Raw genomic sequence first — 27,350 nt, 5'->3', positions numbered from 1 at the left:
AGAGAATTGCTTTCAGTGTTCAGCACAAATAAAAAATCATAATGTGGTGGTGGGGGTGGTTCAATAAATAAGCATACATGCCTAAAATTGCTCTACTTTTCTGCTTGTGTCTTTACAGAAATCATTTGGAGCTACTGGTAGTATCTTGGAAAAGGATGCAGCCACAGGAATTTGCCACTATTTTTATGACAGTGCTCCCAGCGGAGCCTATGGCACCATGACTTACCTAACAAAAGCCATAATTATTTATTTACATGATTTCCTGCCCAGCACAGGCTGTGCAATGCAGTAAGTGATGCCTCACATGGGAGGGAAGGCTCAGAGACTCTTCCTCCCCAGTTCACTGTCACAAACCCCTTGGTTGGTTGCTGCCTGTGTGTGTGTCGTGCACTCCCTGAGCATTTGGCACTGCTGGGGATGCTCTGTGCACACTTACTGCTGGGGACAGGGAGCTGGAATTTGGCCTGGTTGTAGGAGAGTGTGCAAGAAATAACAAATAATGAGGCTTATTCTGCCCAAAGTGCATAAATGTAATTTGTATTAAATTAGCAAGAATTATACAATTCTGCCAAGGGCAAAGCAGATTACTTTGTGGAGATCAAAAGGCATAATAAAATGAGGGAGCTGCATCATGGGCACAAAGTCTCACAAATAAGGGAAGTGATGGGATTCATTAATTTTTCTCCTGCTGTGTGTAAATGTACATCATTGGGAATCACTAATGCACAGTGTGAAACATCCAGGGAAATGTAAATTAGAGGAGTAAGAATAACTTGAAATAACGTGATATTTCTAATACACTTTTATCCTGATTCTCTTCTCATTTGCACCTAGTCAGTGCAGGGGTAATGCCTGTAGGGACAAACATCCTACAGTACCCACTAATTTGAGAGGATAGCCTCTGTCAGGAAGCCACATCTGTCTTTAATCTGAATAGCTTTCTTCCCTGCATCCCCAAGACTTTGGAGGCAAACTCTCAAGACTTCAGTTTCTCCAGTGTGACAGACAGTTTTATGCCTGTAATCCTTTCCTCTGAATGGAGCAAGATAAACCTCTTCCACTTGAGCACCCTTTCCAAGTCTCCTGATCATTTCCCTCGCAAACAGCCTCAGAGTTAAGAATGGCATAATTGTGGCTTTTCCAGTGTAGCATGAGTTTATAGAAGACTTTGATGTTCCTCTTTGGGTTTTTTGGTTGGTTTTTTTTTTTTTTTTATTTTCTTTCTTTTTTCCTTTTCCATTTTTTCTTCTTTCTAGTGTGAAGTCACAGTGGTCCCATGTAATTAGAGGCTGTGCTGCCTGGAAGTCTCCCTGCAGACTGTTTCCAGGTTAATGCTGTGAGTTGGAAGCTCTGAGATGCTGCAGGGAGTAGGTGTGTCCTGCATGGAAATGACTCTGTGGCCATTGAAACTGAAAACAGGTAGGCAGCCTCTGGAGAGGAAAACACTGCCTTGCCCGAGGCACTGCTGTGGTTTTCCTTGTGCCTGTGCTGCTGGCTTTGCCACTGGCCACATAGCAGCATCTGGCTAACAGCTTAGGAAAGGGGCAGTAGCTTCAGCATGCCATGGCCACAGACAGGCTCTCAGTAGCACTGCTGCCATGTGAGCAGAAAAGATCAAAGAAATTCTGTCCTGCCAGGTAGAGGGGGAAAGAGCAGATAGGCCTGTAAAAATAAGTGCTTTCTGAGCTATGTAAGCCTGATAAGCTGTTTCTGTGAGCCTCCCCTCCACTCTTTCAAAACATAACTGTGCCATTTGTATGTGATTTTTTTTCCCAAACAATAGTGTGTGGTGCTTTTGAGAGTGAGGTTTGTGTTTCCAGTAGAAGTAATGTCCTGTCTCATTTGCCAGCCCTCAAGGTCCCAGGAGGTCTGTGCTCCTAAGGCCATGATTGCCTGCCTGCTGTCCCTCTATGCAGTCACTGCTGCTGTAGCAGTATCTGGGAACTTGCTCAAGAGAGTGTAGGTATAGGAGGCCTTAGTGTGAGGTGACTTAATGTTTTTTTCAGAGACCAGAGGAGTTTGGTAGCCCACAGCCCTGTGTTAACCACCCTGGGAACCGTGGGCCTGTGCAGGGGCCAGTATAAAGTGACAGTTCAGGTACAATTAGCACTTGGGTGTGGAAGTTATTTCATTGGTGTGGTGCTTCTGTATTGTAAGGGTTTGGCTTTGTTATTGTTTGGTTTGGGTTTTTTAACTTTTCATATGTATTGTGAGAGCTCAGTTGGCTTGTTTCCCAGTAAAAGGAAGCAAAATCTTTTTTCTAGTTTAAGCAGATGTGACAGTGCAGAGCATAAGCACAGAAAAAGCAAGGTGAGGTTTTTTTATTCTATGTGGTATCTGACAAAAAGTAGTAGCAGTTATTTTTGCTTTTCTTCTTGAATCCTAGATTGAGAGAGATGCAAGATGACTTTTTTCTCAGAGTTGTAATATTTTTTTTCCTACTGTGTGAATTTGTTTTCAGAAACAAGAAAGCTGTTGTTAGTTTTCCATGAAACTGCATTGAAGTCTAAAGCAATGAAATGTAACATGCCTGGGCATCCCTTAACACTTCTCTGTTTTTAAATGGGAGTGTCATTGGTGTCTTTAATATCAAATTCATGGTATGACCTAGGTTATGGTATATTCGTGATGGTCACAGTGAATTACCACATGGAATGCAGGGAGTTGGAAAGTATTTATGTGGTAATTTGAAGAGTTTAGGTATCTGGTGATGCAGAGTGGTACAAACACAAGGTCAGTGGAAGACAAACTTACATTACTTGCAGACACATCAAAAGCATCACTGATGTCCCTCAGCTGCTGGTCCCACAGGTAACTGTGAAAATTGAATGGGTGGAGTACAAAGTTTATCTGGCTTTCCTCCTGCTAACTGTAGTCTCCTTTTTAAGGGAAAGAGTCCTGCTTGCTCCTGGAAGGTGCAGGTGAGCCACACAGTCCTTAGGTGCCCTGCGAGGAGAAGCCACTCTCTGTGGGGTAGTGAAACACCTGGCCTGCCCCATGTGGGCATGGGTCACTGTGGGAATGTCACCCCTCTGGCAGCAGCCAGAGCCTTGAGTGAAGTGGGAGCTTGGATCAGTCCAAGTCCATCCTTGGACACGTTTTGGAGTGGTCAGCAGCTAGGAGCAGAGTTGCTCAGAAAGCAGGAGGGAGATACTACCAGTGGTGGCATCTGTAGCTGTAAGGTGAGAATTTAGCATTCATCTGCATGCTGATTCAGGCTTAAAGGACCACTCACATCTGGAATATTAAGTAGCTGCTGCATAGAGTCATGATTAAAAAAGGGATTGAGGATGGGGGTTATAGAAGAAGAGCTTCAGCTCAAACAGTTTGGATTTAAGAACCAGCAGCAGGGCGTTTTCCCACTCCCAGTTTCAGTCTCAAGTGCCATTTATTGCCAGCCTTAAATGTTTCACAGTAAGTCCCCCTGTCACTCCTCTTCTGTCCAGGGTCAGGGGGCTCTTTGTGCCACCAGCAGCTGACAGGACAGTGCTGTCTGCTTTGGCTCAGTGATTCAGCTGCTCTCACACCTCAGTCCTCATCCCCAAAAGGCTCCCACTGCCTGCCCAGTGAAGCTGTGCTCTGACTGTACCTTGGCATCCCCTCTCAGGAAGTGATCCCTTGAGGCCAGTCCCCTTCATGCCAGGTTCAGGAAAGTGTCCTTAGTGGGAGACATCCACACTGGAGGCTGCCAGCCATCCTTCAGAGCTCCTGTGTCTTGTTGTACAGCCTGGCTTTGCCCTCTTTACTGGGGCAGGTGGCAAAGGGTGACTCCAGTGCTGCAGTGTCCGGTTCCACCTTGTCACTTCACACCCACTGCATGCAAGCCAGCAGGGGAAGCAAGATCCCATCACACTGTAGTGTTTGGCCAGTGGAAGTGGAGCCTTTTTGTCACTCCACTGGAATAAGGTGGGACTGATCATCACAGTGCATAGATCAGAATTACTGCATGCTATAAATACACATTATGTATTACCAATGCCATTAAAGTTTCACTGTAAATTTTGTTTGTCCTATTAAAGACTTTTCTTTCTCCTCTCCCAAGGCAGTAGAAATAATTGTGTGCATGTTTGTTCATTCATCTGTCAAGTTACAAAATACTTTTGGAAAAGTGTTCTGTATTTAATAGGAGAAAATAAGATTTAAGAGAGACAGCAATGCTTTAAGCTTAGGCTGCTGTTACATTCTGGCATGATAAACATGGAAGAGTGCTTTTTTTGTACTTTCAACACTTCTATTAAATGAAACCAAGCTGCTTTACTTAGCTCATCTTTAGCTATTAAAATTTAATGAGGAACTAGGTTGGAACTTTTTCCTACCCAAAATGCACTTTATGTGCATTGGATTTACTGAGGCTGAATGAGGTAATACTTAGCAAAAATCTCCTGATCTGATGTTGCTTTCAGAGGGGAAGATGCAAGAGAATTAGGTCCAGATCTCCTGACTTCTCCCCCTTGGGCCTTGACAGGGTGGTATTGGCAGGAATATTGACTTGCAGTCAAGGAAAGGAGACAGGAATGTGAGTGCAAGTCTTCCATCTTGCTGACTTCCAAAGCCTCAATTTCAGAATTTCTTGGTTTTCTTTTCTTGGTAAAGAATTTATGTTTAACTCTATGCAAGAATATTTAGACTTAGTACTATCAAAATGTGTTTATAAGAAACCCAGTTCATCTTCAGGAACAGTGTTCTGTGGTGATCAGTGCAGGTTACCAAAACATAAAATAGACACACCTCACTCAGGCATTGCTCAGAAAGCTAAAGCTTTATTCTGTGATCTATCATGTGTTGCATTAACATGCTGTGAATTTAGCTTCCATTAAGGTGACGAGTTATCATGGAATCACCAAATCCCAGAATGGGTCATGCTGGAAGAGACCACAGTGAATCATCTGATCCAACCTCCTTGCTTAGACAGGGTCATGCCATAACACATAGCACAGGACTACATCCAGATGGTTCTTGAGTATCTCCAGTGAGGGAGACTCCACACCCTCTCTGGCCATTCTGTTCTAGTGCTCAGTCACTGCACAGTGAAAAAAAGTTCTTCCACATCTTCAGATGGAATTTCCTGTGCATGAGTTTCTGCCCATTGCCTCTTGTCCTATTGCTCAGCACCACTGTGGAGAGCCTGGCTTCATCTCAGAAACAGTTGTGATTGTTTCATAGCTCCAAATCCCAACAAATGCGGGGAAAAGTAACTAGAGGCAAGATGCAATGTAGTGCAAGTGTAAACACCTTTCAACCACACTCCTTTAAATGTGCCTTAGTTTTGTAAACTTCTGGAAGGATAAGAGATTGATCTGGAATGATTTAATTCCTCTGCATCATGCAAAGAGCAAGATTAAACACAGAACTACCTGTTTTAACCAGGTGCTTTTTGCCTGTTTTTCACTCCTGCAATGGACACCCCAATGCCAGCCTCTTTGTGCCTGTTCCACCACCAGGCTGGGCCCAGTGTGTTCATGTGGTGATCAATGCTTTCAGCTGTCACTAAGGACTGCTCACACACACATACCAATCTTCTCTTCCTACACAGCTGTAGGCATGACCTCGGCAATCTTCAGGGATTAGATTGATAGGGGAGATGCCACCAAGAGGAGGGGGTAAATTGAAAGGTCCTGGCAGTGTGGCAGTGACACAATAATACTGTAAGTGTGGGTTTTCATCTCCTCTGTCCATTATTAGCAGGTACAGATCATCCTGGAGGGCTAAATAAAGCCTTGCACACTGACCCTATGGAGCAGTCCTTTTATGACTAATGACAGCAAGCTGAGCTTCCAAGACAACCCACAGGAAGTTCTGCCTTTTCAGGAGGTTGCCTTTTTCTCAAGTCTGTGAACAACGTGAAAGGCCTCTAAAAATTCATTGAAATCAATGTGGCCATCTTTGTTGTAGTCTATACTGAGGACTAACTTGTCAATGGAATCATCCTGTACATCAATGCCCAGGTGAGAAGTGAAGAGTCTCCATGTCTGGCTGAATTCCTCAAGAGAAATCAAACCTAAAGGAGATAGAAAATAGGTTGCTTTTGGCAGTGCTGTTTCCCCCTCCTGCATAAACACACACAAGCATATTTCTTCACTGCAAAAAAGTTACCTGCCTACCATGGTGGGGTTAGTGCTTCCATGATTGATGCAAATTATTACTTCAGGTAATGATTAAATGCTTTTGACAGTGGAATTGAGAAAGCAGTAAAGAGTGGAAATGAGGCAAGGGCCCCAAAAGAGTGAAGCCAATACTGGAGCTGGGGTATGTGAGAATCTTCTCTTGTTAGGCTCTGTGCACTGTCCCTTATATGGTTGCAGACCGACTGCTTAAAATAGTTTCTAGCAAACTGGAGAAATGACATCACCTCTGGTTCCTCTATGTTTAGAAGCCTTAGGGAGGAAACACAGTGGGGAAAAGGTAATTGGTATAGGCTCCATAGAGCTGACACAGTGAAGTTACCTGGACTTACCTGAGTGATCTTTGTCAATGATGTTAAAGATGATCTCCAGATCCTTTCTGTATCTGCACAGTGTTTCTGCCAAAGCTGGCTGAGCCTGATTTTGAAATCACATATAAGAAGCTATTCAGATCTTGGTTTGAGTTAATTTAACCAACAGAGTATCTGTTATTCAATTTCCATTTTCCCAGTTTAACTTGTCAAATATTAACAAAAAAAAAAAAAAAAAATCCTTAGGCTTGAATTCTCTGGAATGACACTTCTGTGTCTTGCCCTGAGAAATAATCAAATAAAATTGTCACTTTCAGATGGCAGGGCAAGGGGTAGCCCTGCACACCTCCTACCTTCAGTAATTATTTGTGGAAATAATCTTGGATAATCTAGGGAAGACAGCGTAGACCATGCACTCATACAAAGCACTCACTGTACAGATGTGAATGGATCCTGCTATTTAGGAAAATTATGGTGATACCTCTGTACCAAAGCACTGTGCAGCCATTTGGTAACAACTGGGCTCTGCAGAAGTGACCTCAGATACCATTAAAAACATCTAAAAGTCCATCAACAAATATGTCTTCCTCCCACAGGAGCCTGAACTGCCTCTGGAGCTTGTTTAAAATGCTCATTTCAAAGAGTAAGGGTTGAGTGCTCTGGGCAGGATTTGTCACATCTCCTCAGCTCCGTTATCTAAACGCCCTCGAGAGCCAACAGAAAGTTAAGAAGCAGTTCTAGCATGTGATTCATCCAACCTATTTTAAGCTTCTACCTTAGCAGGGAATGATGATTCGTCCCTAGCAGTGCTCATTTTCCTCCAGTGACTATAAAAGGAAGCTCAGCAACTAGTTCAGATGTAGATGTCTACTTGGGCCAAACCACTGTCTTGTGCTTCAGTTTGCACCAAAAGTTGTTCCTCCAAGAACTGCAAGGAGGTGTTTTCTTCTTTACCTCTTTTATAGGTTGACCCATTTTCAAATCATAAAAACATGACATGAAGTCAACTTCTCCATCTGGGTTCATCTGTGCTAACTGAGACCGCAGCATCCTCCAGGGCAGTTCCAGCTGTAGGACAGACTCCATCGCTGCAGCCCAGTCGTTGACAGAAATCCTGCCTGCCAGAAGGGGTCAGGTCGTGGTTAAAAGTACAGGACACAGCACACAACAGTCACCAGCACAAAGAGTTACAAAACAAAAGGATTTTCTTTAAACTCTGGGATAAAAGCCCTCATAACAAAGGAGCAGTGGGGTTGGACTAGGCATTTCCACAGGTCCCTTCCAGCCATAAATTTGTCATGCTGTTCTGATGTTCAGCATGTTTTAACACCTTTTGAGAAAGACAGATTATGCCATGAAGAGTATTTCAGGTTTCAGCTGAGATGCAATTAGTGACATGGCTGAAAACTCAACCAGACAGAAATATGTGAATCAGCTGTTCAGTGGCCAAAGAAACATCATGTTATTGAGTGCCCTTGCAAGGACAAAATCAAGTCAGAAGCCATCACAAGGAAAAGTTGTATCTGCGGCAGAAATCAACTTCTTGCTTCTACATAAAAGATTCATCTATTAATTTAGTACTGACTTTGCTTCAGCTGAGGGGTGAGTGTGTGTCTGCTAGAGGCATAGGCAGGCAACTTTCCTCAGATACTTCCCAGATTCAGAAGGAGACCTATTCCTCCCCTCTACTTGAGACCCCAGTTCCCTGTCTGACACATTCTAAAGACTCCTACATGAAGGTGGTGATGACTTTGAGCTTCTGGAACTGGATTTGCCTGCCCAAACTCTCTACCCAACAGCAAATGTAATTTCCTTATTTGCCCGTGTCTTTCAGTTTTCTTTTTCCTACTTCAAGGTTCATCCCCTCAAGTTGTTTGGAGCTAAGTCCTTCCCAATGCCCATCCTCCTCTGTGGTCAGGAAGAACAAGGTTAAACAGCTCTTCTGCCCTCAGCTTGACACTGGCAGGCAGGCAAGACTCATCTCCATGGGGTTTGTCCCCTCTGCCTCCCACACACATGGAAGCTGTTTTCCCCATGGTGGCAACTGGGCAGAGAGGAACTAGTACCTGTGCCATTGATGTCGTATTGTGCAAAAGCACTGGTGAGCTCAGACTTGTGAGCATAAATCTTCTCTCGTAAGGACTTTAAGGCAGATGATTCAATTGTACCTACCCTAGGAGGAAAAGAAATCAGCAGATTATTAAAGGATTAAAATCCTCTAGGATTTCAACAATCATTATAATATCTTTACATCCTTTAACATGTAGCATGTTTAGGGTATAGTATGTTTAAGTAGGATGACCCAAAACACAGTAGAACACATAAGACAACATTCAGGGAGAGGGGCAAACCCCAAAACCAACAATGCTCCATAAGAATAATCTGAGTTTATGAGATAATTGAGTTTATGCAGGTAATTAAGTAATGCTTTCCTTCAGTAATCTGACCACACTATTAGGCAGGGCAAAGCTGTCATGATAAACTTTTGAGACTCAATTCGTAACAGGATTTGTCCAGATTAACACTGCAGCCTTAAAGCAGAGAGGTGCAGGCCATTTATGAGCCCCTGACAATGGTCTGTTCTAATTGCTTACCTCACCTCATTACCTTTGGGAGTTTTTCAGGAAACCAAGTTAAGCACTTCGAACATGTTTTTCCTACTGTATTAATTTTTAAATTGTAAAATAGAAAACCAGTGAGAATCAAGGAAAATGGATGCCTATTCAATCATTCAGTCAAGCTGTAGATTTGTGGCAGGTACACTCACATGTGAGGTGAGGCCACGCTCACTGCATGCAAGACAGAGCTTTACCTCTCCCGGAGATTCTGCCTGCGCGTGAACTTGCTGACCTGGTACTGCACAAACCGGGGGATCAGCTCGGGATTCAGCTTGATGTAAGCGCCACGGTTACTGCCCTCTTCATAATAGTTAGAGGCAGAGAATATGGTGATAACCTGACAGAGGAAACAAAGAAACTGCATTGGCCAGAACAGCTCTTCTTAACACTTATTTCTGGAACCGATCTGAGAAAAAATTCCAGGTTACAAAATTATGTGACTACATATAAAACTATGTAAATCACCAAATTGCTCTTGCCTTTTGAGTCAGAGCTCTGGGCCTTTATTTTTGACCTGTCAGACTTCAGAGAGCAGTGAGATACCACATGCTGCTTTAACAGAAACCTCTTTCTAAGGGAGACCTGGTTTTCAGGATTCTTGTTGGCCTGTATTTTGGCCCAAGCAGGGCCAAAAGAGAAATCAGTAAATTAAAGGCTTCCAGAGCCTTAGGGCAGCTCTTGACCTGTATTTACACACAGCTCTTGTGGACAATTTTGTTGGTGTCTGTTTGTTTTCATGTAAGTAATAAATTGGTCCCCACTCTCTAAAGCCGTAAAGAATTTTGTTATTTGGAACTCAGGATTTTGTTTTAACATCTATCTAGGGCAAAGTTCCCCCAAACCCAGTTTAAGAAAGTGTCTCTCTTTTTTTTTTTTTGTAATAAATTTTGCAGACAAATCTACTGTGGATGTTCCTGTGACATTCACAGAAGAATTCTACTTTACATGGAAGCATCTTACCTTCCCATCATGACTGATCTCATAACCTTCTGGCTTAAATTCATGAGACCTGATGAGCATCTTCAGATTATACCTCTCAAACAGCTTGGCAGTGACATCAGGACCAAAGTAACAGCCTCCTCCTCGACACTTGTTTGGTGTACAGCCATTTTGGCTTCTTGGATCACTCCACAGAATGTCAAGGATCTATAAATAGCAAACTCAAGCAAGTGAGGATTGACAGTAGGGGAAGACTGACAGGCTATGGCTGTCTCAAGTCCTGGCCACAGCAGAAGCCCCACAGTACAGGGAGAAAACACATCTGAGCTAACACATAGGCCTTGGGGTTTTTCCTTCCTTTCAGGTGCATAGTCTTTTGGGCTAAGACATTACAGTATAACAAAAGCTCCATTTTGGCTCTGATATTTGAGGTGAAATGAACAGCCAGAGGAGAAAAACTTCCCACTTCTGAGAAATCTGCCTGTAGGTCTCAGGAGCTGAGTTGCTTTTTTGGGCTATATCAGTATTCAGCTGCCAAAAGCACATCCAAAAAAAGGTGCTTTATCTCACCAACAATTGCAGTCTGACCTGTTTAAACCAACAACCATTTATCTACCAATAGATCCAACCACATGAGGGCAGGCAAACCCATCTCCTACTGAGCAGTTTCCTCCTCCTAACGGCTAAGAAAAGAAAACACCAGGTGAATTTTACTTGTAAGGTACAAAATTCCAAGTCTTTACTACCTGGTCTACAAAAAGCATCCAAAAAAACCTAATAGGTATCTAATATACTCCTTAGAATGGCTGTTTTCCTATGAAGAGACTCATAAATACACTGCCTGAACAGAACACCTGCTGAGTTTGTGCGGGAGGGGTTTAGTATCAGCGTGTCTTTGGTTTCACCTACTTGTTTCCATTCCTTCAGGGCGGGGTCTGGAGACAAATTTGAGCCTGAAGGCTCAGTGGAACCCGATGAAGAGTTATGTTGTGTCTTGCCTGCAACATGCTGGTTGGCAACGTGTTTACTGGGTTTGGTCGTGGGAATTCTCTTCTTTGTTTGGTCCTGTCTATCTCTCACTAACTTTGGTGGCCGCATCAAAGATTTCAACTTTAAAAAAAAAAAAAAGAAGTTACCATCACCACAACAAAAGTTGATACAGAGATGTTGGCTGAAAGGCACATCAGCTCAGGTTTCCTGTACTCAGGAAAACTCCTTGAGTGTTCAACTAATGTTTAGTCTCATAATATCGTCAGTTCACAGGTTTAGGAGAAGCTGAAGGTATGTGGCAGAAATTTTGCCTTATATCTATTAATAACCAGAGCTGCTTTCATATTCTTATCCAGACACACACACTTGTTCCAAACACAGTCCATCTTAAGGTCTCACTATACAGCAAATGGGGCCTGGGCTCAGGGAAGACACTTCAGTGCCCAGCCTCACTGGAAACAAAATATACATTCATATTGTATTGAAGTAAAACTCTGTTCACTTTTTCTCTCACATAGGATGATGCTGTTAGATTAATTTGGCTAAATTAAACAGAGTATCACAAAGACAGTTGTGAAACTGATGAAATATTACATCAGGCCTTATACTGCTAAATCAAACTCCTCAAACATGCATGGGCATTTGATTTTTTGGAGTGGTGCACTATGGTTCCATGAATGACCATTAATATGGATTCTTCTACTGGGAATGTCTTCTTATTTGAAATTCTCTCATACTATCTTATTTCCATCACAAAGCCAAAATAAACCCCAAAACCAAACCAACCAACCAAAAAATCCCAAACTAAATAAGAACCACCCACCAATAGAACATACACAGACCACAAAGCCCCAGATTTTACTCTTTAACAAAGGACTAATTCAGAATAAAATGCACAACATGGGGTTATTCACCAGTGCACTGACCAGTACTTGCAACCTGTCACCTGCCAGCTGTACCAATTAAAATACATCACTTGGCCTTGAGTGACACTGCCCTGGGTTGTGGCCCACACGTCTCATTAGCCACACTCTCCTGTGGCAGCAACTTTGACCTGTTAGTTCTGCATTTCACAGATACTGCATCAGAAACATGCAGAGCTGAGCCTTAGTGAAAGCATGGGCAGAATTCAGCTCACAGTTAGGACACCTCTCACCTCTGGCTGTAAGTTAGGCACCCAGTTTTAGTGCACAGTGGTGCAGTCAACAGAACCTAGACTCCAATTCATGCTCTTTTTTATATCTTTAAAAAAGAGACACAACTGACTGTTCTGCAAAGCATTTATTTCTGCTTTAGAAAATATGAGGGTGACAAAAATAGCTCTAGACTCCACAGCCATTGATGACAGGGTACATGAAGCTGCTCAAGCATTGGTCTCCTATGCCATTTGAGATGCTCCACTATGTCTGTGAATTAGTGTGACAGACACAAATCTAGCCTAAAGGGGACTGGTGGAGGGGACATAAAAAGAAGACTTTCTTCAGAGGCATGCAAAGGCCAGAGGGGACATCCCTAGCCAATGGGGCACTTCCTTGAACATCACTGGAGATGTGTGCCTAAGTAATGATCTCCACCAGATCTCCTGGATCTCCATTGACTATAAGGAGGCTCAGCACCTGATCACAAGCAGACATCTTGATTTAGTTGTCCAAATTGAGACCACATCCCACACCATTTTCCACTGATTTGAAAGATGTGTTTGCTCATCATTTCAGAAAAAAAATTAACATTTCTAAATCCCTGAAAAGCAGTAGATTCTGTTTTATCAAGGCCAGTTTTTGAATTTTGATCCTTCTGGAAAGGCTCTCCCACATGAACAACGCTCAGCTGCTGCCAAGGGAGCGCCTCACAGGTGGAGAACTTCCCCCACACAACAGATGGCAGAAGCAAAGCTCCAGGAAAAAAGGCAGTGCTGGAAATATGTGGCTAGATTAACTTCTAAAGTTTTTAAAGGAAATGCTCAAGAATCAAGTAGTTTTCATACTTTCTGGCTAATGTGTCATCACTGCAGGAGGAGGCATCTAAAGTGGCTTTAGCTATTTAAGGTCAAAAGACCCATGTTATCCAGAGAGCCAGACAATTGGCTCTCAACACCAGTATAACCTTCCATCCTAGGCCCTGATTTTGAAGAAAAATTGGGCTAATTTTTTTCTTACATGCCTTATACTGCTGCCATTTCCTTTTTGAATGCAAATGACCTGATCTGAGCATTTGTACTGCAAAAATTTTAAAAAATTACCCTCACATGAATATCAACTCTTACCTTATTTCTCTCAAGTGCATTCAGGAAATCCAGATCTGTGGTGTCTGAAATCCCCCCATGTAGAATAAGGACTTTGCTATCAATTATAGTGGCAAGGGGAAGCCAGCTAAAAACATCTCGCAGAAGACACAAAATCTGCTTCCAATGGTCCTGTAAAATATACTCTTATATTAGATCCTATTTCTGACAGATTCTGTTGCTTCTAGGTTCAAGATTTTGCTGAAGTGTCTGCAACAGTTTATATGAACAATTTTGTTCTGATACTATCCTGAACTGCAACCCTGACAAACATGTTCTGACATTTATTTTAGGGCCATTTGATTGTCTCTGTTTCTTTCATGTTAATCTCTTTTTATGTACTTGATTGGTTTTATGGATGTTACTTATTTCATCCCATAGATCTCTGGGAGAGACTAGCACTTAAAATAGTTTTGTCAGATATTCCACTGATAGGCCGAAATAATTTCACCTACATCACTAAAGTAATTCTCTGCTACATCTAAACAAACTGGTTTGAAGTTTTCTTGTTTACACAGGTTTTATTTTCCATGTGCAAGACTACAAAAATATAGGGGAAGGAGGAGCAATCTTACCTTGTACTTCTTTGAAACTTCTTTTGTGAAGCCATATCTGAAAATAGGACAGCATCATGAATTATTTTTTAGTATGCCCCTTCTGCATGGTTTCCTGTGCTATGGTGTTTTCCTGGAGTTTTCTAGCCCCATTTTTCACCTGCCTTCCATCTCACCTCAGTTGAAATGTCCTTTCCTCCACTCTGTCTTGAGAATTCAGTTAAACTGATTTCTTGAACATAAGAGAGGCTGGGAACAGAATCCAGCCCCATAATTACTGAGAGGCTTTTCTGCCAGCTCTGCCTTTTACATACCAGAGAGAAATTCCAAAGTAACCTGATGATGGGCAAAAATTCCCACAAAACCTTCAGAGAGTTTTTGTCTTAAATATAATATAATCATAGAATCATATAATAGAATATGATATAGATATGACATATATCATAGAAAGTATGAGTTGGAAGGGGCCTTAAAGATCATCTTATTCCAACCCCCTGCATTGGCAGGGACAACTTCCACTAGATCAGATTGTTCAGAGCTTTAATTCAACTGTAAATATCCTTTCCCCCACAAGGGACAAGGATTTTGATACGTCATTCTTTTAACACCAAGATATCCTTTATCAAGGGGCATTTTCACAACACTTAGCTTTCAAATTTATCAACGTGCAGCACTGTTAATCAAAATGCACAGCAAAGAGTGATAGACAGGAATACATCTGTGCACACCATATCATCATAGACGTAGCAAATATTTTCTGCTACTTTGGGGAGGAATTTTCCTACCTTGTAGATTGAGTAACTGATCTTGGTTTATGTTTGTTGTTTTTTGGGGTGTTTTCAATTAAGTGCTGAAAAAGAAACTATCATGTGAAACCGATTCTCTTTTGTGGATCATTAGTAGGACTTGCCTATGGGCCTCTGACCAGGTGCTAACACAGAGGCCTGTGTTAAAACAGCAATACATCCTGTGTGCACACATCAAAGGGGTACAGCAGGTTATCTACCAGTCAGTCACCCAGAAACTTTCTGGAGTGGCTTAGAATTGTAGGGAGTAGGACTGAGGAGTTCTCACATCTCTGAGATGCTTTTTGTTCCCAAGTCACATTTTGACTACAGCCAGAGGAACTGCCTGTGCTCATTCCATTGGCTGCACTGCACAGCTGAGTGCATCATCTGTGTTAGAAAACAGGGTGTCAGCTTTCCTGCAGTGGCACCTCCAACTAATGAAGCTCCTCTGAGTAGAAGGTAGGATATTACCTTCCCCTTGTTAGAGAAGTGAAGTCTTAGTTCAAAGTTAACTAAAATATCAAATTTTGCTAAATATGTGCTTTAACTAAAATATCATCCTTCCATCCTTCCTTCCCCAATTTTGATACTCTGGAAGCTGCACTAGGCCCTCTGACTTCAATGAATTATGATTAGATCAAAGACAAGACATGATTCTCATTCAAATGTTTGTGTGTAGTGGGAATGTTCCTTCCCCATACACACGCTGAAAAGGCAAAGCTACATTTGACTACTTAATAAAACATTATTTCTGTTATAGGGTGTCACAGTGGCTAAAGTAGTATTTAAAAGCTCAAGTATTCCTAGTGATAGGCCAGAAACACCTGCCCCACCCCCAAAATCTACCTCAGGTTCATGATGTAGTCTTCGTGGTTTCCTCTATTCAAATGTAAATCATTGGGATAGATTAGAAGAAATGCAAATAGGATTATAAGTATTTCCATAGAATTTTTCCCTCTGTCGACAAAATCACCATTAAAGACATAGCGGTTTTGTTCTGAAGGCAGACCATTCTGCAGAAAGAAAATAAAAAAGGGGCATTTAGAGAGTCTGCTATACTACTGCAATAAAGTAAAACACATTCAAATGAGATCCCACTGCTAGAAATTCTGAAAAAAATCCTGCCTAATACAGAGATCTAAAATGCATCATTTCTTTATTTCCACTGCTTAGAATAAAAACCTTCATTTAGACAACCTGAGCCATTAGAGAAGAGAGGATCTCTCTGGCTGTTCTTACAATGCCATCTCTAATCCTTTCCTCTACCTATTAAATTAAATTGAAAGGCACCAAAAGGAACATCAGTTTTGTAGTAAAATATACATTTTTGTTAACGTGACTATTGCCAGGAGATTATGCACTTGCAAACAAAAAGCAGTAATTCAGTTTGAATGGAAGATAAGAAATACATGAAAAATTACCTTCTGATACAAGTTTGAATGGATTTTGTATATTTACATGGTTTGCAGTGTGTGCTTCCAAAACTCCTGAGAAGGACTATAGTCCAGAGGAGATAAAATCTTAAGACAGAACTTTGAAGCATTTGATTTCAGTTGCTTTAATCTTGAAAGCACTACTTGAATTTTACTTATGAGAGCCAAGATATACTTGAAAGCTCACAAACCTCAGAGGTTGTATATACAGGTATTTTTTACCTTACTTTTTTTCTGAGGATACAGAGAAATGCTTTATTATAAATGGTGACTTAGTAAAAACAAGTAGTTTGAACTGATGGTATGTTTTATTAGATTAATTGCCAACACATCAATGGGTGCCATCAGCTTACAGAAAATATAGCACCATCTACATATGTAGCTTCATCATTTCCAGTCATGAGTATCAGTATTTCAACTTTGACTTACCGGAAAACGGAAACCTCTGTTTTCTCAATTGATATGCACAAGAAATATCAATAGAACGTCTATAAAATTGCATTATAATTGTAGAAGCCACTCTTAAAAGGTTTGGCAGCATTGCAAGACATCCCACATTTTGAATATATCTACGGTGTCAGTGTCAAGCCTTTCTTGTGCTCCTATGGTATTACTGGTATTCTGTCTTAGTGGGTTTATTGCAGGATGCATGATGTGGTCAGGGACTCAATGGAATGTGTAATTTGAATACTTATGAGACTATCTTTTTCTGTCCCAATCAGTGTCCTGTGCTTTTATGTTAGGATGCAGTAGTGAACCCTGGTCCCTCCATACTGGCTGCTGCAAATTCAGTTTCCTTGGATTTTGCTACAGCCTGTCCTGAGCCCTTTCCAAGTTAATATAGAAGGGGCCTGTGGTAACTCTGTGCTCACAGGAGTGGCAATGTATGAGACTTCTAATGGGTTGAAGTGATTTTAAAAAGGAGAGGATGGATTTCAGGAGTGGAACAGGCAGCAGAAACTCAGCAGCAGTTTTTGTAAAGATAGATAAATAAATAAAAGCTTTGCCTTAAAACCAATAGGCATGTGAAATCACCAGCAGATTGTGAGTACACACATACTCTAACTGCAGTCCTCATGGAAAGACACATTTACTGGAACACTCTCCAGACTCTATCACCCTTCTTTTGGAAAAGGTTATGCACAATTCGAGTTTTAAACAAGTTTGGTTTGGATGTCCAAATTCAATGTGACATTTTACTTTTGTTCCACACATACGCACTCTCCTTTTCTGTGGTTTCAACCAACAATGAGAGCAAAACTAAATTAAAGGCTGTTGCAGCCTGTGACATGTCAGAGAGGCAAACAAGGCCCTCTAATGATTAGCAACTTGCTGCTGGGCATCATTATTGTATCTCCTGGGTGAGTGATTAATTAACTTCCGTCTGTTATTGCCATTTTCTACTGCTTCAGGCTATTTCTATCTATAGCATCCCTTAGACAATCTAACTTAGCAATACATAATTTAAAATTCAAGTGTTTCAAGGAATACCAGAAAATGCTGTAATTTACTAAAGATTAATGCAGGGACTGAATGAACCTCACAAACTGGTTATTGAGGAAAAAAAGGTATGTGTCTTAGCTTCAGCCAAACCAGGTGTAAAGATTATACACCATCTGCAGCATTGTATCAATATGCTGTGGATTGACAGCTCTGTGTGTTTGCTGGGGTGGTTGGTGGAAGTGACGAGCCTGGTTTGCATGCAGACCTCCAGAATGCATTTCAGCTCTGCACAGCCAAGCCTGTGCAGACTGAGATCACTCCCGTGCCATTGTTTAGGATTGCACCCTCTTATTTAAGGTAGTTTGTACCAACTCGGAGGATGAAATCCCTTCCAACTGAAACAGAGTTTGGAAGGAGAAAAATAATGGATCCCAGAAGCCAACTGGGTTTGCTGCTCATCTAAGTAAACTCCTCAGAGGGGACAGAAAATAGTGTCATTTAATTTGCTTCTAAATCACTAATCAGCTCTAACATATGCTCTCTATATTCTCAACTACCTTGAAATGATAAAACATTTGCCCATTTTATTTGGTTTAATGGAAGGAACTCCCCTAGAAGTTTAACACAGAACAACTGGGTGTTATCTCTAATCTGAAATCAGTGGGAGTTTTGACTCTGAATTTACTGAAGTCAGGATGAAAGTTGCTTTTTTTTTTTTTTTTTTTTTTTTTTTTTTTTTTTTTTCTTTATAGCTTCCATGGGGAGGGAAATAATTGGCATCTGCTTACTCCAAAAAATAAAATGCAGGGTGATTGCAGTTGTAAATATAATTGTATCTGAGCATTTATCTCCAAAACAGTTATATTTCCCATTCCAGGTTCTGTGTTTGAAACCAATATGTATCAGACTCTTATTCCAGTTTTGAAAAGAGAGCTAAACGAGTAAAAGTCTGCAAGCCAAGGACCAGCTAAGGATAGTTGATTAGTAAGAAAAGCAGGGCTCTATGAAAAGTCTGATTGTACTTTAACAATACTTCAACAGACTTCAAGTGTGCACTTGGGCAAAACAACCACATTTACATTCAACAAAGTGTCAGACTAAGTGTAACAAAGCTGGAAGCAGGGGGAGAACTACATCATTTAAACACCTGGTTTATCTCACTTCAGTCTCCATTCAGTGCAGGATCTGACACAAACCTGTTTCTCACTTCCCCACCCCCCCCGGAAAGCCCAAATCAAAGAGAGTACCTACTCAGTCAAAGGTGGTGATTCATCCTGAAGATAAATGTGAAACTAAATATACAACATTTCCTGCATCTTCAGCTAAACATACAATTGTGGAAAAGTTAGCCTGGAGCTTAATTTGTTCTACACATCAGTAAAACAAAGCTATGCTTGTTTAGCATGATAAAAAGGGATATATAAAGGCAGCCTCAAGTACTTCTATTTTGTGCAGACCATGTGACAGCTTCCAAGGCTTAAAAAGCTTTTAAATATCACTCTTTCCTGTTTCCTGCTAAAAATAAGAAAACAAAAACAACCCCTCCCAAAAAACCACAACAACAAAAAACCCAACAAATCCAAAAAAACAAACCAAACAAAAAAAAAAAAAAAAGAAGCCCCAACCAAACAAGAAACCCCAAACCAACCCAAAAGCAAACCAATTAACCTGCAGGTATCAGTGGAAGGCCTAAATGAAACCTTCTGCACTTTTTCTTCAGTGTCAAAATTATCTATGGTGTAGTGTTACATCCAGAACTCAGCTCCTGATTTTAGCAGACTTCAGTCAATATGGAATTTAAAACAGTGTCAGAACTTTGGAGACTTTGCAATGAGTCCTCTTAAATTTTGGCTCATGCTACAGTTCAGCATTCAGGAAAATAATCATCTCCATGATCTCCTTCACAGTGAGCAGGAGGATATGAAGAAGGAAAAGCTCTGACAAAGACACCAAATTGTTCTTGTCTGTGTTATGTATGCACACCACATGAGCAGTTCTAAAGGTGATAAGACTGTCACACATAAATAATAAGTCATAAAGTGAAAATGCTACATCTCAGAGTACCTACTTACCTTATAGAATATCAGCAAAAGATCATCCAGGTTTCCATGCAAATCTCCTACGGGAAACAATTTTTTTTTATTTTTAATTTTCTCACAGAGGAAGAAACTGAATTATAAAACTGGAATTAGTTGGACCTAACAAGTTTTCCCCCATGATTTCTTTATGTATATAAACCCAAAATATGCCACTAAAAGACAATTTGAAATATAGTAGACTTCTACATACTAATGGGTTTAAATTTACCAAAATAATCCTTTTCATACTGCACAACTGAATGTGTTTCAGTGATGGGGTTTGATTACTACCAGCAGGAAATGATGGAGAGTGTCAAGATCTGTCCATGCCTCTGTGCCTCAATGCTAAGGCCACAGGAAAGATAGATTGGGTCCTTCTTGAGATGTTTGTTTGGAACAGGCAGGAGGATTTCACCCCAACACAAAGTATCACTACAGCACAGATCCCCTGTGCATGTGACTGCATATCAAACTCACAGAGCCAACCTTCTTGTGTCTGAGATTCACAAAGCTGCAGAACAGTTTCAAAACCTATCTTGTGATAACTGGCTTTTACCACCAATGATTAGGAAAAGAGAAGTGACATTTTTATTTGTATATGTTTTCTGTGCAACTTTTGATTAATTATGAGCCTGCTGAACTTGTTCTAAGGGATCTTTCAAGATATGATAGATTTTTAGCATATATATGGATGCAAGCATTTCAGGTATATATTTAATCTTCATTACTAATTTGAAATTATAAGAAATTGAGAGTGATACCTTAAGGAAATCAACATTTTGGATCAATTATGCTTAAAAATGGGTTATCTGTCTTCTGCATAGGCTCTTTCTGGTGACAAAAGCTTTTAGTTTCAGTATAGGAGAGAGATCCCTTTTAATGATGCTTACATAGTGCAAATGCAATACAAACATGAAGAGGAATGTTTATTTAACAAGAACACATTGTGTTGTGAACAAGCATGAATCTGTGCTTCGTTTATTTGGAAAGGGGTCTTGTTGGATTGGTTAATAAATTATTGTTTATACAAAATCTCATTTAAACAAACCCTTTCCTGGCAAAGTAGCTCTATAACCACACCTTAAAAAACATTATTTATTTCATGTCTCACAGTACCTCCCTTATACCACTTTACTATTACACAGAGCACACTCTGATAGATGTCAAGAGTTATGCCACCATTATTGTTCTGTTTTGCAGTTACTGCATTCTGTGTCAAGTCAGGATACTGCATCCTGTTATCCATAATTTACAAAAGTGTAGCAAAATAGATGGGCAAAGAGCTCTTAGTTTTTTACTGTAGGACACATTATTCTGTGCAACTAATTTGTTGGTTGTATAAAGACTTATCCATCCTCCTGGGTCTCCTTAGAAATGAGGGGTTATTATAATTTCAATTTATTCTACATAGTCATGCTGTCAATGAAAGGTCTTTTTTTGCCACCTATATTAAACCGTCATTAAAATAATTACGGAGTAAATTATGATTAAAATCATTAAAATCATTACTGAGTAAGGTCTTTTTCAGTGAGAGGAGAAAGAGGTGAGACTTACAGCCAGTGATCAAAATACTTGGTGGCATTTTAGAGGTGGAAGTGCAGGAGTATTTAAGCTGCACTGCAGTGTTAGCTGAATTAATACTGACTCATTCAGAAATTTTAAACAAGAACAGGAAAGAGGAGGTGAGGGAATCTCTTAAAATATACTTACAATGACTCAGGAACTTTATTTTTTTTTGTTTGTTTGCTCCAAGTTATGTATTTGTAGAGAGAAATAAAATAAATAAACAACTTTTTAAAGGGCATTGAGAACTTTCTTCTAATGGCAAAACTTGGAAATGTCAGTATCATTTTCTAATCACTTAGAATATCAACCCATAGCCCAAAGCAGGTATCTTCTCTGGCACCTTACCACAGACAGTTATCTCCTTGGAATAGGAAGTTGAAAGATGGGTGATATTTGGCATCTCCTTGAGAACCCTCCTAGTTTCACTTAGCAGCTGCAGTACATAGCGGGCATGAAGCAGCTGTGAGAAGAGAAAGCAGGCAGAAAAGGAAGACTTCTTTGAATTAGCAATAGGTCTGGCTCCTTTATTAATATCAGACATGCACTGCTGAGGTTCTTTATAGTGCAGACCTCCAGACATGAGTACAGGCTGTATGGCTTACAGCTGGGAGTTAGGAGTGTTCATAGCTTTGCATTTGCTTCCTAGTGAATGGATATGGAGCCCTTACTGAACTTGTTTTACAGATTTTCCCACTTTATTTATACTGTACTGTTTCTACTCTTCCTGTTTTTCAGAAGAGATAAGACTTACAGAGCACTCAGAATCATTGCATAAGGCCATCTGTTTAAAGTAACTGGGGAAAAAATAAAAAGGATGTCATTCTAGGTGTGAGTAAACAAACAAACAAAAAATAAATTCACAACCTCCAAACATAAGCCAACAAAAAAAATCTCCAATGGCCATAAATGATATTTCAGCAAATTGCAGAAACAATGACAAGAAAACTCCAGCAAGGGCTGCCTTGGTAAGAGTTATCTTCCTGTTCAGTGAAGAAGCAATAACAATGCAACATTGAAGCTCCTGGTCTACTCTCCTAATGATTTTTATGAACATTTTGTCAGTTGGTGATTTTTAAAGCTTTTAATTCCAACAGAGATCTGAGGAACTTTGGTAGGGGAGATAGATGAGCTACAGAATGACTTTTCATAATTCATGTTTTTAAGCAAACAAAAAGACCAATTACCTATGACTGTTTCCTTAATAAAATGCCAGCCACAGTAAGAGAAGGGAGAGTGGACAGTAAGGTGAAGTCTGGGTTGGCTCATTTATCATGTGCTTTATATTTGGTACTTTTCAAAAATCAGCCTCCACAGAAAATTACTGGAGAAAAATATTCTTATTTAGTAAATTTTAAAGCATGATAGACCCTTGCCCCTTTTATAGAGCATATATTGTTAAGCAGAAATAATTACAAGTCCAAACAAAGCTGTGCCATTTAATGCCTCCCTGCTCCACCCTCATCTTGTGGGCAACAAAAGGACTTGCTCAGGAATACAGAGAATGAGAAACAACCTCCTTGGTGCCTTGGAAGCTGCAGCCTGAGCTCCAGAGATTTGTGCTATCACTCTGTTCTGCTACATTAGCAATGCTTTATAGTCACTCCACTGTTATGGTGGAGTCTTGCAGCCTGCAATGAGGTGATTGACCCTTACACTTCAATTCCTCTAAAAGAATGAGGTGAGGGACAAAAGACAAAGGACCAAACAATGAACACTTTTAACCCATAAAAAGATGAGAATTAGTTTCTATTTTGGCTTAGGATACCTTCCCCAGTCCTGCACTTTCACTGAGAACCTCTACCTTGCAGCAGCTAAGGGTTCCCATTTCATTTTACTTGTCCCTGCCTCCTCCCCACTGCCAGACCTGGTGGTCATGCAGCAAAGTAGTGAATCAAATATGGGCACTTGTCTGTATGAGAACTGTCTGCTTTTGATTTTATTGTGCTAGCTTACAGATCAACTTCCCAAGGTAGCTTACCATGCACATTTGTGATCATAATGGGCTAGCAGGAAAAAGTAATGAGATGTAAAAGAAGGGTGAAATATCTCTTTAGGCAAGAGTTAAGCCTTACATTGGATTATGGACCTACAACTTTATAGATGTAAAATAAGTTAAGAAAAGAAAACAAGCTAGTTGCAAATTACCTGTTCATTCCTGAAAGCATGAAGGAGAGCATTGGCATCTTCCACAGTAAGGGGGAATGAGAGTCGTGGTCCATAATAAGAGTCTGGAACATCAATTTTCTTTTCAAATTCTTTTAAACATAAGTCTTCATCCACCACCTGAGGAGCACTAGGGTTGGTGAAAATTTGAGAAACTGGAACAAGATAGAAGAAAAACAAAAATGTAGACACTCCTTAAGCTCCCCATAGAGCTGTAACAGCCTGACCAAAATTAGTTGAACCTTACTGCTTTAACTGCTGCAGTATTATAATGGCTGACTCCTGCCTCCTGTAGTGGAAAAGCTCCAGCTTCCCCAGATTGTTTCTCAATACTAAAACCAACCAACCAATCAACCCCTACAAAGTAAAAAAAAGACCAAACCAAGTTAAAAACAGGCAAAAACACTTTTCCAACTTCTGGAAAAGAAGCTGTGGATTAGGTTGCAAAACATTTTGCACTGAAGTTGTAGAGCAGTCTGCTCACAGGTAACAAGAGCCATTACCTCATACAAACTTCCTTCTCCTTCCCTCTTGATGCAAGGAGATACAAAAGTCATGGCTGATAATTTAATGACCATCTGTTTTAAGTTCAATATTACACTTTAATACTGGTTTTGAAGATTCACTTCTATTGTTTTTATTTTCTACTAAAAATTTTTAGGCTAAATACCAGCAGGTCACAGTGATTATTTTAAAAGTCACCAACAAAATTCTATTTATTCACAGTGGATTGCAAATCACTCCTTTCTGATGCAGCTAGGAAACAATGTCAGAATTTGGTTGGCTGCCATAAAACTATTGGATGAAATAAAGTAAACAAAAACAGAGTGGTGAAAATGGAGCATAGCTTCTAATTTTCCTGGAACATGGAGAAAGCAGGAACACTGCTAATTGCTACAATCCGTTCTTTTTCTTGATATAACCTTGAAATGTAACTGACTGATCAGCAGATTTCAGTGTTTTCTTCTTGCAGATTGTCTCAGTCATATATTATTCTAAAAGAGAGAACTAGGCCCTAAATGAAAGTGTTCCAGCAGATGCTGTTGCACAGTTGCTCTTGTGAGATGGTTGTTATAAATACTTTTTGCTGGGCTACAGTTAAGTTTTCTGTAACCCTGATTTCCTGCAACAGCAAATAAAAATGTATTATTTACAGCTGTGTAGCTGTATTATTTATTGCTGATTTACAGCTGACCTGTAGCTGTGACTCAAAACTCACAGTAGCCAAAACCAGCATGCAACCTCATAAATTATGAAGTTCATAAAGGCTAACTTGTCTTGCAACTGGATAAAATCTATATTAAAGAAATAAATAGATAAAAACATAATCTGGATTTTAAGAAGTCCCCTTTTGCTATCAGCACTTCAGCTGTGAGCTGATTAGCACATTCAGTGCTAATGCAATGTTATACTCAGACATTTAAATTGATTAAAGCATCAAGTAACAGCAAGGTGCTCGGGGTTCATTGTTTTCACCAAGTGCAGTTTGATTTGCAGTCTTCCACTTCCACAGTTACAGCTTTGTCTGGATGGACACCAGAATGTCACCATCGACTGAAATTGCTGATTCTCATATAGTGATAATCCATTTGCACCAGTGCTTGGGCCAGCTCTAGCAGCAGGCCTCTGGGCAGTATCTCCCTCTGCACCCTACTTCCCAAGAAGAGGGTGACTGCAGAACCAACTCCACAGACCACCCAAATGTCTCATTTCTTGCCTGTTCTAACCAGCTGTCCTCATCTGACATGACTCTTCAGAGTCAGTGACCTTCTGAGCGTTTCAAGCCAGACAGACACCTGCCCATGCCTGCTCCTCCTCCTGCCTTCCCCCTTCCAGCACACAGTAGGCCATCCATCCATCACTCTGCCTCTGAACATGAACTTGTTCTCCTCACAGACTCACTTCCATTTTGGCACATGCTCAGGCTGGGAAGCTCAATCCTTCCCTATAGGACATATTTTGGCAAAGTACATCCAATTTTTCACTTTGGATGAGTTGTCAAAAGCCAGTCATGGTCATTACCTTTAGAATGTGCTTACAGCTCCTCAGGCTGTCTTTCAGATGGATTTTAAGGCTTCTTCCTGCACAGCATGACTGTCCCATCTCTGAACAATCAGTAATGGATGACCTAATGCAGCCTGGGGAACACCATGCTGTCCAGCAAGTACCCCAGCTCACTACATACCCCATGCAGGACTAATTCTGAAGGATCAGCACCCCTCATGTTTTGCTGTTCTAGTTGAAGCTGTCAAGGCTCTTTTAGCTCATGCTGAAAGATAGGAATGAAAAGTCTTGGCATGCCTGGTTCAGGCATATGTCAAGACAGAATGAAATATCCTCTGCTAGCATCTGCATCTCTCCACTGACTAGAGGGAGCACAGGCAAAGATTGGCTTTGGACTCTGACACCAGAGGTCTAGCCCAGGCTCAGGTAGTTGAGCCTTCACTATTAACAAAATCCAAATATGACTACCTTACAGCCATATTCCACATTAAACACAAACACCCAGAGCTTAGTGGAGTCAATTTGGTCAGAGAAAGCCCAAAGATCTGATTCTCCTGACAAGATCACCTTGTCATTGGAGTTTTCCAAGGCCAGTCAAAGCTGCCAAGGATGTACTGGCTATCAGGGGAACAGGGCACCAGATACTTCTGCAGCTCTGAAATCAGTTCTCTGTTCTGCCATTACCTGTGTGCCTTCAGCCTGACCACTGGGGTACCTGAGAGTACCTCTGACTCCTGAGAAGTGCTCTTACATAAGCCAGATACTGACCCATAGCCCTCAGGTCAAAGCCAAATGGACATTGAGCCTACAAAGAGGAAGGAAGTTTCTAAAATGCTTCAAACATTTCTTACTTCACACCATTCCTGGTGCTACAAACTGCAAGCAGCTATCACTTATTCCCCACTGCAATAATCACTCTGTAAAACATCTTGGAAGGGTGTTAAAGCTGTAAGGGAGGCATCATGGGGAGTGAAACTGCAGAAAACAACACTTTTTTTTTGTTCCTCTTTGAAGGAAGGCTCCAGGAGGTGCCCTGGTGACCTTGAGAGGAACAGGTTTAGATTCCCAGTCCCACCATTTTTCTCAGGATGTGTCTGCAGTCTTCTCACCCTCAATGTGCCCATAAAAGAGTGACTAATTGGGTCATCTTTTACTGGAAAGGCAGTTTCCAGCTTTCTCTGACCAAAGAACTTGCCATTGAAAGCTGAGAAGGTAGGAAGATTTTTTTTCAGGAAATGAGGGAGAAAAGTGTAAGGTAGAAAAGGGTTTTATTCTTATTTCCACAAACCCTTGCAAAATAGCCTTTAATAAGAAGCAGAACAAGACATTCAGCTATATAATATCCCAATCACAAACTATACTGACATCTTAAGGAGAATGAGAGGATGAAAAAAGCTTTAGGGTATAACAGATAAACAATCACATCAAAAGCACTACTTAATGTTAATGCAATGGCAGCTGCTTCTCTTTCATTGAAAAACAATCTAAAATTAAAAAAAAAAAGAGGAAAGTAAGATTAATGGTGGAGGCTGAGTAGTTTATAATGTAAGGAAACCCACAGATCACAAAATGTTCAGGTAACTTTCTTATCACATCCTGACAAGAACAGGGAACCTATTCTTTGGTAAGAATATTATATATTGTCTTGTTGCAGAAGACAGTATAATAGCTTTTGAACCATATGCTATCACTTTAAGTGAGCACATACTGATGAAAAAAACCAACAAAAAAAAAAAAAAAAAAGCCCAGAGAATAGGAATTGCAGGTTTTAGAAAATGCTTGAGAATAGCAAAGTCAATTTGAACTCTCTCTGGTTTTTATGTTTACATTCACTGTGCTTCACATCATAAGATGGTGAATCAGCAGAAGTGGAAGCAATTCCTTAAGAATCACTCTATTCAGCACTGATTTTGCTTACATCAGTGGGGCTAGCATGAGTGCTGCAAAGGTCACTTCCAGGGGCAAGCAATCAAGAGCTTAAAGCAAAGAATGCATGCAGCCAGCAGTTGGACAAAATAACCACAACCCACACAAAACACATTTGATATGCAATTCCTCAA

The 27,350-nt window shown here is 40.6% G+C and overlaps 2 protein-coding genes across 4 annotated transcripts in view; one reads left to right on the top strand and one right to left on the bottom strand.

Moving 5' to 3' along the window:
- The window catches only part of PHKA2 (phosphorylase kinase regulatory subunit alpha 2), a 43,842-nt gene extending 39,805 nt beyond the window's left edge, over positions 1-4,037 (top strand). For both annotated transcript variants that reach the window (XM_079320399.1, XM_079320400.1), the window contains one exon: positions 119-4,037. In XM_079320399.1, coding sequence (XP_079176525.1) covers positions 119-292 — 174 coding nt within the window. In that variant the 3' untranslated portion in view covers positions 293-4,037. The remainder of the gene's footprint in view (positions 1-118) is intronic.
- Positions 4,038-4,740: 703 nt separating this feature from the next.
- Positions 4,741-27,350, bottom strand: part of PPEF1 (protein phosphatase with EF-hand domain 1) — a 38,379-nt gene continuing 15,769 nt past the window's right edge. For both annotated transcript variants that reach the window (XM_079320428.1, XM_079320429.1), the window contains exons 5-17: positions 23,269-23,441; positions 21,469-21,583; positions 19,552-19,598; positions 15,450-15,616; positions 13,837-13,873; positions 13,244-13,393; positions 10,900-11,100; positions 10,012-10,197; positions 9,246-9,388; positions 8,500-8,606; positions 7,388-7,551; positions 6,455-6,539; positions 4,741-5,998 (exon numbers count right to left, since the gene is read on the bottom strand). In XM_079320428.1, the coding sequence (XP_079176554.1) occupies positions 5,805-5,998; positions 6,455-6,539; positions 7,388-7,551; positions 8,500-8,606; positions 9,246-9,388; positions 10,012-10,197; positions 10,900-11,100; positions 13,244-13,393; positions 13,837-13,873; positions 15,450-15,616; positions 19,552-19,598; positions 21,469-21,583; positions 23,269-23,441 (1,769 nt within the window). In that variant the 3' untranslated portion in view covers positions 4,741-5,804. The remainder of the gene's footprint in view (positions 5,999-6,454; positions 6,540-7,387; positions 7,552-8,499; positions 8,607-9,245; positions 9,389-10,011; positions 10,198-10,899; positions 11,101-13,243; positions 13,394-13,836; positions 13,874-15,449; positions 15,617-19,551; positions 19,599-21,468; positions 21,584-23,268; positions 23,442-27,350) is intronic.

This window comes from Erithacus rubecula, assembly GCF_903797595.1.
Source record: "Erithacus rubecula genome assembly, chromosome: 1".
NCBI lineage: Eukaryota > Metazoa > Chordata > Aves > Passeriformes > Muscicapidae > Erithacus > Erithacus rubecula.
This window is presented reverse-complemented; position numbering and strand designations above follow the sequence as displayed.